The 16177-nt window shown below is 35.7% G+C and overlaps 1 protein-coding gene across 1 annotated transcript in view; it reads left to right on the top strand.

Moving 5' to 3' along the window:
- The window catches only part of LOC106011013, a 76925-nt gene that overhangs the window by 52688 nt on the left and 8060 nt on the right, over positions 1 to 16177 (top strand). The window contains exons 49-63 of the mRNA XM_035969918.1: positions 664 to 915; positions 1763 to 2011; positions 2856 to 3107; positions 3952 to 4200; positions 4873 to 5124; positions 5797 to 6048; positions 6893 to 7144; positions 7817 to 8068; positions 8913 to 9164; positions 10009 to 10260; positions 10933 to 11184; positions 12029 to 12280; positions 13125 to 13376; positions 14221 to 14472; positions 15317 to 15571. Of these exons, the coding sequence (XP_035825811.1) occupies positions 664 to 915; positions 1763 to 2011; positions 2856 to 3107; positions 3952 to 4200; positions 4873 to 5124; positions 5797 to 6048; positions 6893 to 7144; positions 7817 to 8068; positions 8913 to 9164; positions 10009 to 10260; positions 10933 to 11184; positions 12029 to 12280; positions 13125 to 13376; positions 14221 to 14472; positions 15317 to 15571 (3777 nt within the window). The remainder of the gene's footprint in view (positions 1 to 663; positions 916 to 1762; positions 2012 to 2855; positions 3108 to 3951; positions 4201 to 4872; positions 5125 to 5796; positions 6049 to 6892; positions 7145 to 7816; positions 8069 to 8912; positions 9165 to 10008; positions 10261 to 10932; positions 11185 to 12028; positions 12281 to 13124; positions 13377 to 14220; positions 14473 to 15316; positions 15572 to 16177) is intronic.

The raw sequence follows: 16177 nt of genomic DNA, 5'->3' as shown, positions 1-16177 counted from the left end.
ATTTTTAGCTCGGAAAATAAATTCTTAAATCATTAATCTGTCTTCAGTAAGGCCAACTTCCAGCTTTTCTTTCAATACATTGTACACTCTTTATCAATCTTAAACTCTCTTTACTATCGTCTCTCCTTAAACCACGATTGTCTTTACGTTTGACCAGTGAGGTATTGTCTATTTTGGAAATAGTAGGGGTACTTCTTAGTGGTAGGTACCACTGCCTTCAGATTTTGTTTTGGAAATATATATTTTTCGATTGTAAACCTTCCTAAAGATTCGGAAATTCTATTTACTATCGCCTCTCCTTAAAACACGGTTGTTTTTACGTTTGACCATTGAGCCTTTGTCTTCTCTGGAAATAGTAGGGGTACTTTCGGTAATTGGTGCCACTGCCTTCAGATTTTGTTTCAGAAATATTTTTTTTTCGATTGTAAATCTTCAAAAGGATTCGGTTTACAACATGCAAATGATGTTAAAACCACTTTTGTCTAGATCTATAGTGCACAATAATCTATTTAGATTCTATGAAATATCGATTTTGTCTTGATCGTAAAAAAACCATACTTTTGCGTACTTCATACAAAAGCCAAAATAGTTGGTCAACTTTTAAAAGGGTTTTTCTGTTAGGTGCCGATGTCTCCAGTATAATTTTTCTCGATATTTCTTCAGACGACGACGACGACGACGACGAGGGCGGTAAAGAGAAATGCAAATCTATAACACTTGAAAGCAAAAACAAAAAGAAAGATCAGAAGACTCTTTCAAAGGCCAAGAAAATCAAGTCTATGAAGATGAAAGAAGAAAAGTCAAAGGGCAAGTGCAAGAAGAACAAATCCTTTGGCTTTAAAGGAAAGAAGGCCTGGGTGAAGAATAACTGCCGTGCAGTATTCAAAGTTTGCTACAAGCCAAAAGGCGATAAAGGTTTGTTGGGGTGTTGTTGTTTTTAAATTCTTGGAAAACGATGCAGCTACTAATCTATCAGAATCATTTCTTCCAACTTCTACATCTTTTATGCTATCTCGTGAATTTTGCTCCAGAAGAACTCTATTTTTATGAAGTACTTTTTTCCTTGTTTTCTCAGGCCTCACCGCATTTTGCGTAGATTTTTAGCTCGGAAAATAAATTCTTAAATCAATAATCTGTCTTCAGTAAGGCCAACTTCCAGCTTTTCTTTCAATACATTGTACACTCTTTATCAATCTTAAACTCTCTTTACTATCGTCTCTCCTTAAACCACGATTGTCTTTACGTTTGACCAGTGAGGTATTGTCTATTTTGGAAATAGTAGGGGTACTTCTTAGTGGTAGGTACCACTGCCTTCAGATTTTGTTTTGGAAATATATATTTTTCGATTGTAAACCTTCCTAAAGATTCGGAAATTCTATTTACTATCGCCTCTCCTTAAAACACGGTTGTTTTTACGTTTGACCATTGAGCCTTTGTCTTCTCTGGAAATAGTAGGGGTACTTTCGGTAATTGGTGCCACTGCCTTCAGATTTTGTTTCAGAAATATTTTTTTTCGATTGTAAATCTTATAAAGGATTCGGTTTACAACATGTCTTGATCTTTAAAAAAAACCATGCGCGCTCATATGACCTAAGCAGTTGCGAGCGCCGTAAAACCATATCGATTTTGTCTTGATCGTAAAAAAACCATACTTTTGCGTTGCATACTTCATACAAAAGCCAAAATAGTTGGTCAACTTTTAAAAGGGTGTTTCTGTTAGGTGCCGATGTCTCCAGTATATTTTTTCTCGATATTTCTTCAGACGACGACGACGACGACGAGGGCGGTAAAGAGAAATGCAAATCTATAACACTTGAAAGCAAAAACAAAAAGAAAGATCAGAAGACTCTTTCAAAGGCCAAGAAAATCAAGTCTATGAAGATGAAAGAAGAAAAGTCAAAGGGCAAGTGCAAGAAGAACAAATCCTTTGGCTTTAAAGGAAAGAAGGCCTGGGTGAAGAATAACTGCCGTGCAGTATTCAAAGTTTGCTACAAGCCAAAAGGCGATAAAGGTTTGTTGGGGTGTTGTTGTTTTTAAATTCTTGGAAAACGATGCAGCTACTAATCTATCAGAATCATTTCTTCCAACTTCTACATCTTTTATGCTATCTCGTGAATTTTGCTCCAGAAGAACTCTATTTTTATGAAGTACTTTTTTCCTTGTTTTCTCAGGCCTCACCGCATTTTGCGTAGATTTTTAGCTCGGAAAATAAATTCTTAAATCAATAATCTGTCTTCAGTAAGGCCAACTTCCAGCTTTTCTTTCAATACATTGTACACTCTTTATCAATCTTAAACTCTCTTTACTATCGTCTCTCCTAAAACCACGATTGTCTTTACGTTTGACCAGTGAGGCATTGTCTATTTTGGAAATAGTAGCGGTACTTCTCAGTGGTAGGTGCCACTGCCTTCAGATTTTGTTTTGGAAATATATATTTTTCGATTGTAAATCTTCCTAAGGATTCGGAAACTCTATTTACTATCGCATCTCCTTAAATGACGGTTGTTTTTTCGTTTGACCATTGAGCCTTTGTCTTCTCTGGAAATAGTAGGGGTACTTTCGGTAATTGGTGCCACTGCCTTCAGATTTTGTTTCAGAAATATTTTTTTTTCGATTGTAAATCTTCAAAAGGATTCGGTTTACAACATGCAAATGATGTTAAAACCACTTTTGTCTAGATCTATAGTGCACAATAATCTATTTAGATTCTATGAAATATCGATTTTGTCTTGATCGTAAAAAAACCATACTTTTGCGTACTTCATACAAAAGCCAAAATAGTTGGTCAACTTTTAAAAGGGTTTTTCTGTTAGGTGCCGATGTCTCCAGTATAATTTTTCTCGATATTTCTTCAGACGACGACGACGACGACGACGAGGGCGGTAAAGAGAAATGCAAATCTATAACACTTGAAAGCAAAAACAAAAAGAAAGATCAGAAGACTCTTTCAAAGGCCAAGAAAATCAAGTCTATGAAGATGAAAGAAGAAAAGTCAAAGGGCAAGTGCAAGAAGAACAAATCCTTTGGCTTTAAAGGAAAGAAGGCCTGGGTGAAGAATAACTGCCGTGCAGTATTCAAAGTTTGCTACAAGCCAAAAGGCGATAAAGGTTTGTTGGGGTGTTGTTGTTTTTAAATTCTTGGAAAACGATGCAGCTACTAATCTATCAGAATCATTTCTTCCAACTTCTACATCTTTTATGCTATCTCGTGAATTTTGCTCCAGAAGAACTCTATTTTTATGAAGTACTTTTTTCCTTGTTTTCTCAGGCCTCACCGCATTTTGCGTAGATTTTTAGCTCGGAAAATAAATTCTTAAATCAATAATCTGTCTTCAGTAAGGCCAACTTCCAGCTTTTCTTTCAATACATTGTACACTCTTTATCAATCTTAAACTCTCTTTACTATCGTCTCTCCTAAAACCACGATTGTCTTTACGTTTGACCAGTGAGGCATTGTCTATTTTGGAAATAGTAGCGGTACTTCTCAGTGGTAGGTGCCACTGCCTTCAGATTTTGTTTTGGAAATATATATTTTTCGATTGTAAATCTTCCTAAGGATTCGGAAACTCTATTTACTATCGCATCTCCTTAAATGACGGTTGTTTTTTCGTTTGACCATTGAGCCTTTGTCTTCTCTGGAAATAGTAGGGGTACTTTCGGTAATTGGTGCCACTGCCTTCAGATTTTGTTTCAGAAATATTTTTTTTTCGATTGTAAATCTTCAAAAGGATTCGGTTTACAACATGCAAATGATGTTAAAACCACTTTTGTCTAGATCTATAGTGCACAATAATCTATTTAGATTCTATGAAATATCGATTTTGTCTTGATCGTAAAAAAACCATACTTTTGCGTACTTCATACAAAAGCCAAAATAGTTGGTCAACTTTTAAAAGGGTTTTTCTGTTAGGTGCCGATGTCTCCAGTATAATTTTTCTCGATATTTCTTCAGACGACGACGACGACGACGAGGGCGGTAAAGAGAAATGCAAATCTATAACACTTGAAAGCAAAAACAAAAAGAAAGATCAGAAGACTCTTTCAAAGGCCAAGAAAATCAAGTCTATGAAGATGAAAGAAGAAAAGTCAAAGGGCAAGTGCAAGAAGAACAAATCCTTTGGCTTTAAAGGAAAGAAGGCCTGGGTGAAGAATAACTGCCGTGCAGTATTCAAAGTTTGCTACAAGCCAAAAGGCGATAAAGGTTTGTTGGGGTGTTGTTGTTTTTAAATTCTTGGAAAACGATGCAGCTACTAATCTATCAGAATCATTTCTTCCAACTTCTACATCTTTTATGCTATCTCGTGAATTTTGCTCCAGAAGAACTCTATTTTTATGAGGTACTTTTTTCCTTGTTTTCTCAGGCCTCACCGCATTTTGCGTAGATTTTTAGCTCGGAAAATAAATTCTTAAATCAATAATCTGTCTTCAGTAAGGCCAACTTCCAGCTTTTCTTTCAATACATTGTACACTCTTTATCAATCTTAAACTCTCTTTACTATCGTCTCTCCTAAAACCACGATTGTCTTTACGTTTGACCAGTGAGGCATTGTCTATTTTGGAAATAGTAGCGGTACTTCTCAGTGGTAGGTGCCACTGCCTTCAGATTTTGTTTTGGAAATTATTTTTTTTCGATTGTAAATCTTCAAAAGGATTCGGTTTACAACATGCAAATGATGTTAAAACCACTTTTGTCTAGATCTATAGTGCACAATAATCTATTTAGATTCTATGAAATATCGATTTTGTCTTGATCGTAAAAAAAACATACTTTTGCGTACTTCATACAAAAGCCAAAATAGTTGGTCAACTTTTAATAGGGTTTTTCTGTTAGGTGCCGATGTCTCCAGTATAATTTTTCTCGATATTTCTTCAGACGACGACGACGACGACGACGAGGGCGGTAAAGAGAAATGCAAATCTATAACACTTGAAAGCAAAAACAAAAAGAAAGATCAGAAGACTCTTTCAAAGGCCAAGAAAATCAAGTCTATGAAGATGAAAGAAGAAAAGTCAAAGGGCAAGTGCAAGAAGAACAAATCCTTTGGCTTTAAAGGAAAGAAGGCCTGGGTGAAGAATAACTGCCGTGCAGTATTCAAAGTTTGCTACAAGCCAAAAGGCGATAAAGGTTTGTTGGGGTGTTGTTGTTTTTAAATTCTTGGAAAACGATGCAGCTACTAATCTATCAGAATCATTTCTTCCAACTTCTACATCTTTTATGCTATCTCGTGAATTTTGCTCCAGAAGAACTCTATTTTTATGAGGTACTTTTTTCCTTGTTTTCTCAGGCCTCACCGCATTTTGCGTAGATTTTTAGCTCGGAAAATAAATTCTTAAATCAATAATCTGTCTTCAGTAAGGCCAACTTCCAGCTTTTCTTTCAATACATTGTACACTCTTTATCAATCTTAAACTCTCTTTACTATCGTCTCTCCTAAAACCACGATTGTCTTTACGTTTGACCAGTGAGGCATTGTCTATTTTGGAAATAGTAGCGGTACTTCTCAGTGGTAGGTGCCACTGCCTTCAGATTTTGTTTTGGAAATTATTTTTTTTCGATTGTAAATCTTCAAAAGGATTCGGTTTACAACATGCAAATGATGTTAAAACCACTTTTGTCTAGATCTATAGTGCACAATAATCTATTTAGATTCTATGAAATATCGATTTTGTCTTGATCGTAAAAAAAACATACTTTTGCGTACTTCATACAAAAGCCAAAATAGTTGGTCAACTTTTAATAGGGTTTTTCTGTTAGGTGCCGATGTCTCCAGTATAATTTTTCTCGATATTTCTTCAGACGACGACGACGACGACGACGAGGGCGGTAAAGAGAAATGCAAATCTATAACACTTGAAAGCAAAAACAAAAAGAAAGATCAGAAGACTCTTTCAAAGGCCAAGAAAATCAAGTCTATGAAGATGAAAGAAGAAAAGTCAAAGGGCAAGTGCAAGAAGAACAAATCCTTTGGCTTTAAAGGAAAGAAGGCCTGGGTGAAGAATAACTGCCGTGCAGTATTCAAAGTTTGCTACAAGCCAAAAGGCGATAAAGGTTTGTTGGGGTGTTGTTGTTTTTAAATTCTTGGAAAACGATGCAGCTACTAATCTATCAGAATCATTTCTTCCAACTTCTACATCTTTTATGCTATCTCGTGAATTTTGCTCCAGAAGAACTCTATTTTTATGAAGTACTTTTTTCCTTGTTTTCTCAGGCCTCACCGCATTTTGCGTAGATTTTTAGCTCGGAAAATAAATTCTTAAATCATTAATCTGTCTTCAGTAAGGCCAACTTCCAGCTTTTCTTTCAATACATTGTACACTCTTTATCAATCTTAAACTCTCTTTACTATCGTCTCTCCTAAAACCACGATTGTCTTTACGTTTGACCAGTGAGGCATTGTCTATTTTGGAAATAGTAGCGGTACTTCTCAGTGGTAGGTGCCACTGCCTTCAGATTTTGTTTTGGAAATATATATTTTTCGATTGTAAATCTTCCTAAGGATTCGGAAACTCTATTTACTATCGCATCTCCTTAAATGACGGTTGTTTTTTCGTTTGACCATTGAGCCTTTGTCTTCTCTGGAAATAGTAGGGGTACTTTCGGTAATTGGTGCCACTGCCTTCAGATTTTGTTTCAGAAATATTTTTTTTTCGATTGTAAATCTTCAAAAGGATTCGGTTTACAACATGCAAATGATGTTAAAACCACTTTTGTCTAGATCTATAGTGCACAATAATCTATTTAGATTCTATGAAATATCGATTTTGTCTTGATCGTAAAAAAAACATACTTTTGCGTACTTCATACAAAAGCCAAAATAGTTGGTCAACTTTTAATAGGGTTTTTCTGTTAGGTGCCGATGTCTCCAGTATAATTTTTCTCGATATTTCTTCAGACGACGACGACGACGACGACGAGGGCGGTAAAGAGAAATGCAAATCTATAACACTTGAAAGCAAAAACAAAAAGAAAGATCAGAAGACTCTTTCAAAGGCCAAGAAAATCAAGTCTATGAAGATGAAAGAAGAAAAGTCAAAGGGCAAGTGCAAGAAGAACAAATCCTTTGGCTTTAAAGGAAAGAAGGCCTGGGTGAAGAATAACTGCCGTGCAGTATTCAAAGTTTGCTACAAGCCAAAAGGCGATAAAGGTTTGTTGGGGTGTTGTTGTTTTTAAATTCTTGGAAAACGATGCAGCTACTAATCTATCAGAATCATTTCTTCCAACTTCTACATCTTTTATGCTATCTCGTGAATTTTGCTCCAGAAGAACTCTATTTTTATGAAGTACTTTTTTCCTTGTTTTCTCAGGCCTCACCGCATTTTGCGTAGATTTTTAGCTCGGAAAATAAATTCTTAAATCATTAATCTGTCTTCAGTAAGGCCAACTTCCAGCTTTTCTTTCAATACATTGTACACTCTTTATCAATCTTAAACTCTCTTTACTATCGTCTCTCCTAAAACCACGATTGTCTTTACGTTTGACCAGTGAGGCATTGTCTATTTTGGAAATAGTAGCGGTACTTCTCAGTGGTAGGTGCCACTGCCTTCAGATTTTGTTTTGGAAATTATTTTTTTTCGATTGTAAATCTTCAAAAGGATTCGGTTTACAACATGCAAATGATGTTAAAACCACTTTTGTCTAGATCTATAGTGCACAATAATCTATTTAGATTCTATGAAATATCGATTTTGTCTTGATCGTAAAAAAAACATACTTTTGCGTACTTCATACAAAAGCCAAAATAGTTGGTCAACTTTTAATAGGGTTTTTCTGTTAGGTGCCGATGTCTCCAGTATAATTTTTCTCGATATTTCTTCAGACGACGACGACGACGACGACGAGGGCGGTAAAGAGAAATGCAAATCTATAACACTTGAAAGCAAAAACAAAAAGAAAGATCAGAAGACTCTTTCAAAGGCCAAGAAAATCAAGTCTATGAAGATGAAAGAAGAAAAGTCAAAGGGCAAGTGCAAGAAGAACAAATCCTTTGGCTTTAAAGGAAAGAAGGCCTGGGTGAAGAATAACTGCCGTGCAGTATTCAAAGTTTGCTACAAGCCAAAAGGCGATAAAGGTTTGTTGGGGTGTTGTTGTTTTTAAATTCTTGGAAAACGATGCAGCTACTAATCTATCAGAATCATTTCTTCCAACTTCTACATCTTTTATGCTATCTCGTGAATTTTGCTCCAGAAGAACTCTATTTTTATGAAGTACTTTTTTCCTTGTTTTCTCAGGCCTCACCGCATTTTGCGTAGATTTTTAGCTCGGAAAATAAATTCTTAAATCATTAATCTGTCTTCAGTAAGGCCAACTTCCAGCTTTTCTTTCAATACATTGTACACTCTTTATCAATCTTAAACTCTCTTTACTATCGTCTCTCCTAAAACCACGATTGTCTTTACGTTTGACCAGTGAGGCATTGTCTATTTTGGAAATAGTAGCGGTACTTCTCAGTGGTAGGTGCCACTGCCTTCAGATTTTGTTTTGGAAATATATATTTTTCGATTGTAAATCTTCCTAAGGATTCGGAAACTCTATTTACTATCGCATCTCCTTAAATGACGGTTGTTTTTTCGTTTGACCATTGAGCCTTTGTCTTCTCTGGAAATAGTAGGGGTACTTTCGGTAATTGGTGCCACTGCCTTCAGATTTTGTTTCAGAAATATTTTTTTTTCGATTGTAAATCTTCAAAAGGATTCGGTTTACAACATGCAAATGATGTTAAAACCACTTTTGTCTAGATCTATAGTGCACAATAATCTATTTAGATTCTATGAAATATCGATTTTGTCTTGATCGTAAAAAAACCATACTTTTGCGTACTTCATACAAAAGCCAAAATAGTTGGTCAACTTTTAAAAGGGTTTTTCTGTTAGGTGCCGATGTCTCCAGTATAATTTTTCTCGATATTTCTTCAGACGACGACGACGACGACGACGAGGGCGGTAAAGAGAAATGCAAATCTATAACACTTGAAAGCAAAAACAAAAAGAAAGATCAGAAGACTCTTTCAAAGGCCAAGAAAATCAAGTCTATGAAGATGAAAGAAGAAAAGTCAAAGGGCAAGTGCAAGAAGAACAAATCCTTTGGCTTTAAAGGAAAGAAGGCCTGGGTGAAGAATAACTGCCGTGCAGTATTCAAAGTTTGCTACAAGCCAAAAGGCGATAAAGGTTTGTTGGGGTGTTGTTGTTTTTAAATTCTTGGAAAACGATGCAGCTACTAATCTATCAGAATCATTTCTTCCAACTTCTACATCTTTTATGCTATCTCGTGAATTTTGCTCCAGAAGAACTCTATTTTTATGAAGTACTTTTTTCCTTGTTTTCTCAGGCCTCACCGCATTTTGCGTAGATTTTTAGCTCGGAAAATAAATTCTTAAATCATTAATCTGTCTTCAGTAAGGCCAACTTCCAGCTTTTCTTTCAATACATTGTACACTCTTTATCAATCTTAAACTCTCTTTACTATCGTCTCTCCTAAAACCACGATTGTCTTTACGTTTGACCAGTGAGGCATTGTCTATTTTGGAAATAGTAGCGGTACTTCTCAGTGGTAGGTGCCACTGCCTTCAGATTTTGTTTTGGAAATATATATTTTTCGATTGTAAATCTTCCTAAGGATTCGGAAACTCTATTTACTATCGCATCTCCTTAAATGACGGTTGTTTTTTCGTTTGACCATTGAGCCTTTGTCTTCTCTGGAAATAGTAGGGGTACTTTCGGTAATTGGTGCCACTGCCTTCAGATTTTGTTTCAGAAATATTTTTTTTTCGATTGTAAATCTTCAAAAGGATTCGGTTTACAACATGCAAATGATGTTAAAACCACTTTTGTCTAGATCTATAGTGCACAATAATCTATTTAGATTCTATGAAATATCGATTTTGTCTTGATCGTAAAAAAAACATACTTTTGCGTACTTCATACAAAAGCCAAAATAGTTGGTCAACTTTTAATAGGGTTTTTCTGTTAGGTGCCGATGTCTCCAGTATAATTTTTCTCGATATTTCTTCAGACGACGACGACGACGACGACGAGGGCGGTAAAGAGAAATGCAAATCTATAACACTTGAAAGCAAAAACAAAAAGAAAGATCAGAAGACTCTTTCAAAGGCCAAGAAAATCAAGTCTATGAAGATGAAAGAAGAAAAGTCAAAGGGCAAGTGCAAGAAGAACAAATCCTTTGGCTTTAAAGGAAAGAAGGCCTGGGTGAAGAATAACTGCCGTGCAGTATTCAAAGTTTGCTACAAGCCAAAAGGCGATAAAGGTTTGTTGGGGTGTTGTTGTTTTTAAATTCTTGGAAAACGATGCAGCTACTAATCTATCAGAATCATTTCTTCCAACTTCTACATCTTTTATGCTATCTCGTGAATTTTGCTCCAGAAGAACTCTATTTTTATGAAGTACTTTTTTCCTTGTTTTCTCAGGCCTCACCGCATTTTGCGTAGATTTTTAGCTCGGAAAATAAATTCTTAAATCATTAATCTGTCTTCAGTAAGGCCAACTTCCAGCTTTTCTTTCAATACATTGTACACTCTTTATCAATCTTAAACTCTCTTTACTATCGTCTCTCCTAAAACCACGATTGTCTTTACGTTTGACCAGTGAGGCATTGTCTATTTTGGAAATAGTAGCGGTACTTCTCAGTGGTAGGTGCCACTGCCTTCAGATTTTGTTTTGGAAATTATTTTTTTTCGATTGTAAATCTTCAAAAGGATTCGGTTTACAACATGCAAATGATGTTAAAACCACTTTTGTCTAGATCTATAGTGCACAATAATCTATTTAGATTCTATGAAATATCGATTTTGTCTTGATCGTAAAAAAACCATACTTTTGCGTACTTCATACAAAAGCCAAAATAGTTGGTCAACTTTTAAAAGGGTTTTTCTGTTAGGTGCCGATGTCTCCAGTATAATTTTTCTCGATATTTCTTCAGACGACGACGACGACGACGACGAGGGCGGTAAAGAGAAATGCAAATCTATAACACTTGAAAGCAAAAACAAAAAGAAAGATCAGAAGACTCTTTCAAAGGCCAAGAAAATCAAGTCTATGAAGATGAAAGAAGAAAAGTCAAAGGGCAAGTGCAAGAAGAACAAATCCTTTGGCTTTAAAGGAAAGAAGGCCTGGGTGAAGAATAACTGCCGTGCAGTATTCAAAGTTTGCTACAAGCCAAAAGGCGATAAAGGTTTGTTGGGGTGTTGTTGTTTTTAAATTCTTGGAAAACGATGCAGCTACTAATCTATCAGAATCATTTCTTCCAACTTCTACATCTTTTATGCTATCTCGTGAATTTTGCTCCAGAAGAACTCTATTTTTATGAAGTACTTTTTTCCTTGTTTTCTCAGGCCTCACCGCATTTTGCGTAGATTTTTAGCTCGGAAAATAAATTCTTAAATCATTAATCTGTCTTCAGTAAGGCCAACTTCCAGCTTTTCTTTCAATACATTGTACACTCTTTATCAATCTTAAACTCTCTTTACTATCGTCTCTCCTAAAACCACGATTGTCTTTACGTTTGACCAGTGAGGCATTGTCTATTTTGGAAATAGTAGCGGTACTTCTCAGTGGTAGGTGCCACTGCCTTCAGATTTTGTTTTGGAAATATATATTTTTCGATTGTAAATCTTCCTAAGGATTCGGAAACTCTATTTACTATCGCATCTCCTTAAATGACGGTTGTTTTTTCGTTTGACCATTGAGCCTTTGTCTTCTCTGGAAATAGTAGGGGTACTTTCGGTAATTGGTGCCACTGCCTTCAGATTTTGTTTCAGAAATATTTTTTTTTCGATTGTAAATCTTCAAAAGGATTCGGTTTACAACATGCAAATGATGTTAAAACCACTTTTGTCTAGATCTATAGTGCACAATAATCTATTTAGATTCTATGAAATATCGATTTTGTCTTGATCGTAAAAAAACCATACTTTTGCGTACTTCATACAAAAGCCAAAATAGTTGGTCAACTTTTAAAAGGGTTTTTCTGTTAGGTGCCGATGTCTCCAGTATAATTTTTCTCGATATTTCTTCAGACGACGACGACGACGACGACGAGGGCGGTAAAGAGAAATGCAAATCTATAACACTTGAAAGCAAAAACAAAAAGAAAGATCAGAAGACTCTTTCAAAGGCCAAGAAAATCAAGTCTATGAAGATGAAAGAAGAAAAGTCAAAGGGCAAGTGCAAGAAGAACAAATCCTTTGGCTTTAAAGGAAAGAAGGCCTGGGTGAAGAATAACTGCCGTGCAGTATTCAAAGTTTGCTACAAGCCAAAAGGCGATAAAGGTTTGTTGGGGTGTTGTTGTTTTTAAATTCTTGGAAAACGATGCAGCTACTAATCTATCAGAATCATTTCTTCCAACTTCTACATCTTTTATGCTATCTCGTGAATTTTGCTCCAGAAGAACTCTATTTTTATGAAGTACTTTTTTCCTTGTTTTCTCAGGCCTCACCGCATTTTGCGTAGATTTTTAGCTCGGAAAATAAATTCTTAAATCATTAATCTGTCTTCAGTAAGGCCAACTTCCAGCTTTTCTTTCAATACATTGTACACTCTTTATCAATCTTAAACTCTCTTTACTATCGTCTCTCCTAAAACCACGATTGTCTTTACGTTTGACCAGTGAGGCATTGTCTATTTTGGAAATAGTAGCGGTACTTCTCAGTGGTAGGTGCCACTGCCTTCAGATTTTGTTTTGGAAATATATATTTTTCGATTGTAAATCTTCCTAAGGATTCGGAAACTCTATTTACTATCGCATCTCCTTAAATGACGGTTGTTTTTTCGTTTGACCATTGAGCCTTTGTCTTCTCTGGAAATAGTAGGGGTACTTTCGGTAATTGGTGCCACTGCCTTCAGATTTTGTTTCAGAAATATTTTTTTTTCGATTGTAAATCTTCAAAAGGATTCGGTTTACAACATGCAAATGATGTTAAAACCACTTTTGTCTAGATCTATAGTGCACAATAATCTATTTAGATTCTATGAAATATCGATTTTGTCTTGATCGTAAAAAAACCATACTTTTGCGTACTTCATACAAAAGCCAAAATAGTTGGTCAACTTTTAAAAGGGTTTTTCTGTTAGGTGCCGATGTCTCCAGTATAATTTTTCTCGATATTTCTTCAGACGACGACGACGACGACGACGAGGGCGGTAAAGAGAAATGCAAATCTATAACACTTGAAAGCAAAAACAAAAAGAAAGATCAGAAGACTCTTTCAAAGGCCAAGAAAATCAAGTCTATGAAGATGAAAGAAGAAAAGTCAAAGGGCAAGTGCAAGAAGAACAAATCCTTTGGCTTTAAAGGAAAGAAGGCCTGGGTGAAGAATAACTGCCGTGCAGTATTCAAAGTTTGCTACAAGCCAAAAGGCGATAAAGGTTTGTTGGGGTGTTGTTGTTTTTAAATTCTTGGAAAACGATGCAGTTACTAATCTATCAGAATCATTTCTTCCAACTTCTACATCTTTTATGCTCTCTCGTGAATTTTGCTCCAGAAGAACTCTATTTTTATGAAGTACTTTTTTCCTTGTTTTCTCAGGCCTCACCGCATTTTGCGTAGATTTTTAGCTCGGAAAATAAATTCTTAAATCAATAATCTGTCTTCAGTAAGGCCAACTTCCAGCTTTTCTTTCAATACATTGTACACTCTTTATCAATCTTAAACTCTCTTTACTATCGTCTCTCCTAAAACCACGATTGTCTTTACGTTTGACCAGTGAGGCATTGTCTATTTTGGAAATAGTAGCGGTACTTCTCAGTGGTAGGTGCCACTGCCTTCAGATTTTGTTTTGGAAATATATATTTTTCGATTGTAAATCTTCCTAAGGATTCGGAAACTCTATTTACTATCGCATCTCCTTAAATTACGGTTGTTTTTTCGTTTGACCATTGAGCCTTTGTCTTCTCTGGAAATAGTAGGGGTACTTTCGGTAATTGGTGCCACTGCCTTCAGATTTTGTTTCAGAAATATTTTTTTTTCGATTGTAAATCTTCAAAAGGATTCGGTTTACAACATGCAAATGATGTTAAAACCACTTTTGTCTAGATCTATAGTGCACAATAATCTATTTAGATTCTATGAAATATCGATTTTGTCTTGATCGTAAAAAAACCATACTTTTGCGTACTTCATACAAAAGCCAAAATAGTTGGTCAACTTTTAAAAGGGTTTTTCTGTTAGGTGCCGATGTCTCCAGTATAATTTTTCTCGATATTTCTTCAGACGACGACGACGACGACGACGAGGGCGGTAAAGAGAAATGCAAATCTATAACACTTGAAAGCAAAAACAAAAAGAAAGATCAGAAGACTCTTTCAAAGGCCAAGAAAATCAAGTCTATGAAGATGAAAGAAGAAAAGTCAAAGGGCAAGTGCAAGAAGAACAAATCCTTTGGCTTTAAAGGAAAGAAGGCCTGGGTGAAGAATAACTGCCGTGCAGTATTCAAAGTTTGCTACAAGCCAAAAGGCGATAAAGGTTTGTTGGGGTGTTGTTGTTTTTAAATTCTTGGAAAACGATGCAGTTACTAATCTATCAGAATCATTTCTTCCAACTTCTACATCTTTTATGCTCTCTCGTGAATTTTGCTCCAGAAGAACTCTATTTTTATGAAGTACTTTTTTCCTTGTTTTCTCAGGCCTCACCGCATTTTGCGTAGATTTTTAGCTCGGAAAATAAATTCTTAAATCAATAATCTGTCTTCAGTAAGGCCAACTTCCAGCTTTTCTTTCAATACATTGTACACTCTTTATCAATCTTAAACTCTCTTTACTATCGTCTCTCCTAAAACCACGATTGTCTTTACGTTTGACCAGTGAGGCATTGTCTATTTTGGAAATAGTAGCGGTACTTCTCAGTGGTAGGTGCCACTGCCTTCAGATTTTGTTTTGGAAATATATATTTTTCGATTGTAAATCTTCCTAAGGATTCGGAAACTCTATTTACTATCGCATCTCCTTAAATTACGGTTGTTTTTTCGTTTGACCATTGAGCCTTTGTCTTCTCTGGAAATAGTAGGGGTACTTTCGGTAATTGGTGCCACTGCCTTCAGATTTTGTTTCAGAAATATTTTTTTTTCGATTGTAAATCTTCAAAAGGATTCGGTTTACAACATGCAAATGATGTTAAAACCACTTTTGTCTAGATCTATAGTGCACAATAATCTATTTAGATTCTATGAAATATCGATTTTGTCTTGATCGTAAAAAAACCATACTTTTGCGTACTTCATACAAAAGCCAAAATAGTTGGTCAACTTTTAAAAGGGTTTTTCTGTTAGGTGCCGATGTCTCCAGTATAATTTTTCTCGATATTTCTTCAGACGACGACGACGACGACGACGACGAGGGCGGTAAAGAGAAATGCAAATCTATAACACTTGAAAGCAAAAACAAAAAGAAAGATCAGAAGACTCTTTCAAAGGCCAAGAAAATCAAGTCTATGAAGATGAAAGAAGAAAAGTCAAAGGGCAAGTGCAAGAAGAACAAATCCTTTGGCTTTAAAGGAAAGAAGGCCTGGGTGAAGAATAACTGCCGTGCAGTATTCAAAGTTTGCTACAAGCCAAAAGGCGATAAAGGTTTGTTGGGGTGTTGTTGTTTTTAAATTCTTGGAAAACGATGCAGCTACTAATCTATCAGAATCATTTCTTCCAACTTCTACATCTTTTATGCTATCTCGTGAATTTTGCTCCAGAAGAACTCTATTTTTATGAAGTACTTTTTTCCTTGTTTTCTCAGGCCTCACCGCATTTTGCGTAGATTTTTAGCTCGGAAAATAAATTCTTAAATCAATAATCTGTCTTCAGTAAGGCCAACTTCCAGCTTTTCTTTCAATACATTGTACACTCTTTATCAATCTTAAACTCTCTTTACTATCGTCTCTCCTAAAACCACGATTGTCTTTACGTTTGACCAGTGAGGCATTGTCTATTTTGGAAATAGTAGCGGTACTTCTCAGTGGTAGGTGCCACTGCCTTCAGATTTTGTTTTGGAAATATATATTTTTCGATTGTAAATCTTCCTAAGGATTCGGAAACTCTATTTACTATCGCATCTCCTTAAATTACGGTTGTTTTTTCGTTTGACCATTGAGCCTTTGTCTTCTCTGGAAATAGTAGGGGTACTTTCGGTAATTGGTGCCACTGCCTTCAGATTTTGTTTCAGAAATATTTTTTTTTCGATTG

The sequence above is a fragment of the Aplysia californica genome, unplaced genomic scaffold (genome assembly GCF_000002075.1).
Source record: "Aplysia californica isolate F4 #8 unplaced genomic scaffold, AplCal3.0 scaffold00195, whole genome shotgun sequence".
Lineage (NCBI taxonomy): Eukaryota > Metazoa > Mollusca > Gastropoda > Aplysiida > Aplysiidae > Aplysia > Aplysia californica.
Note: the sequence above shows the minus strand (reverse complement) of the source record. Positions and strands in the feature narration are given on the sequence as shown.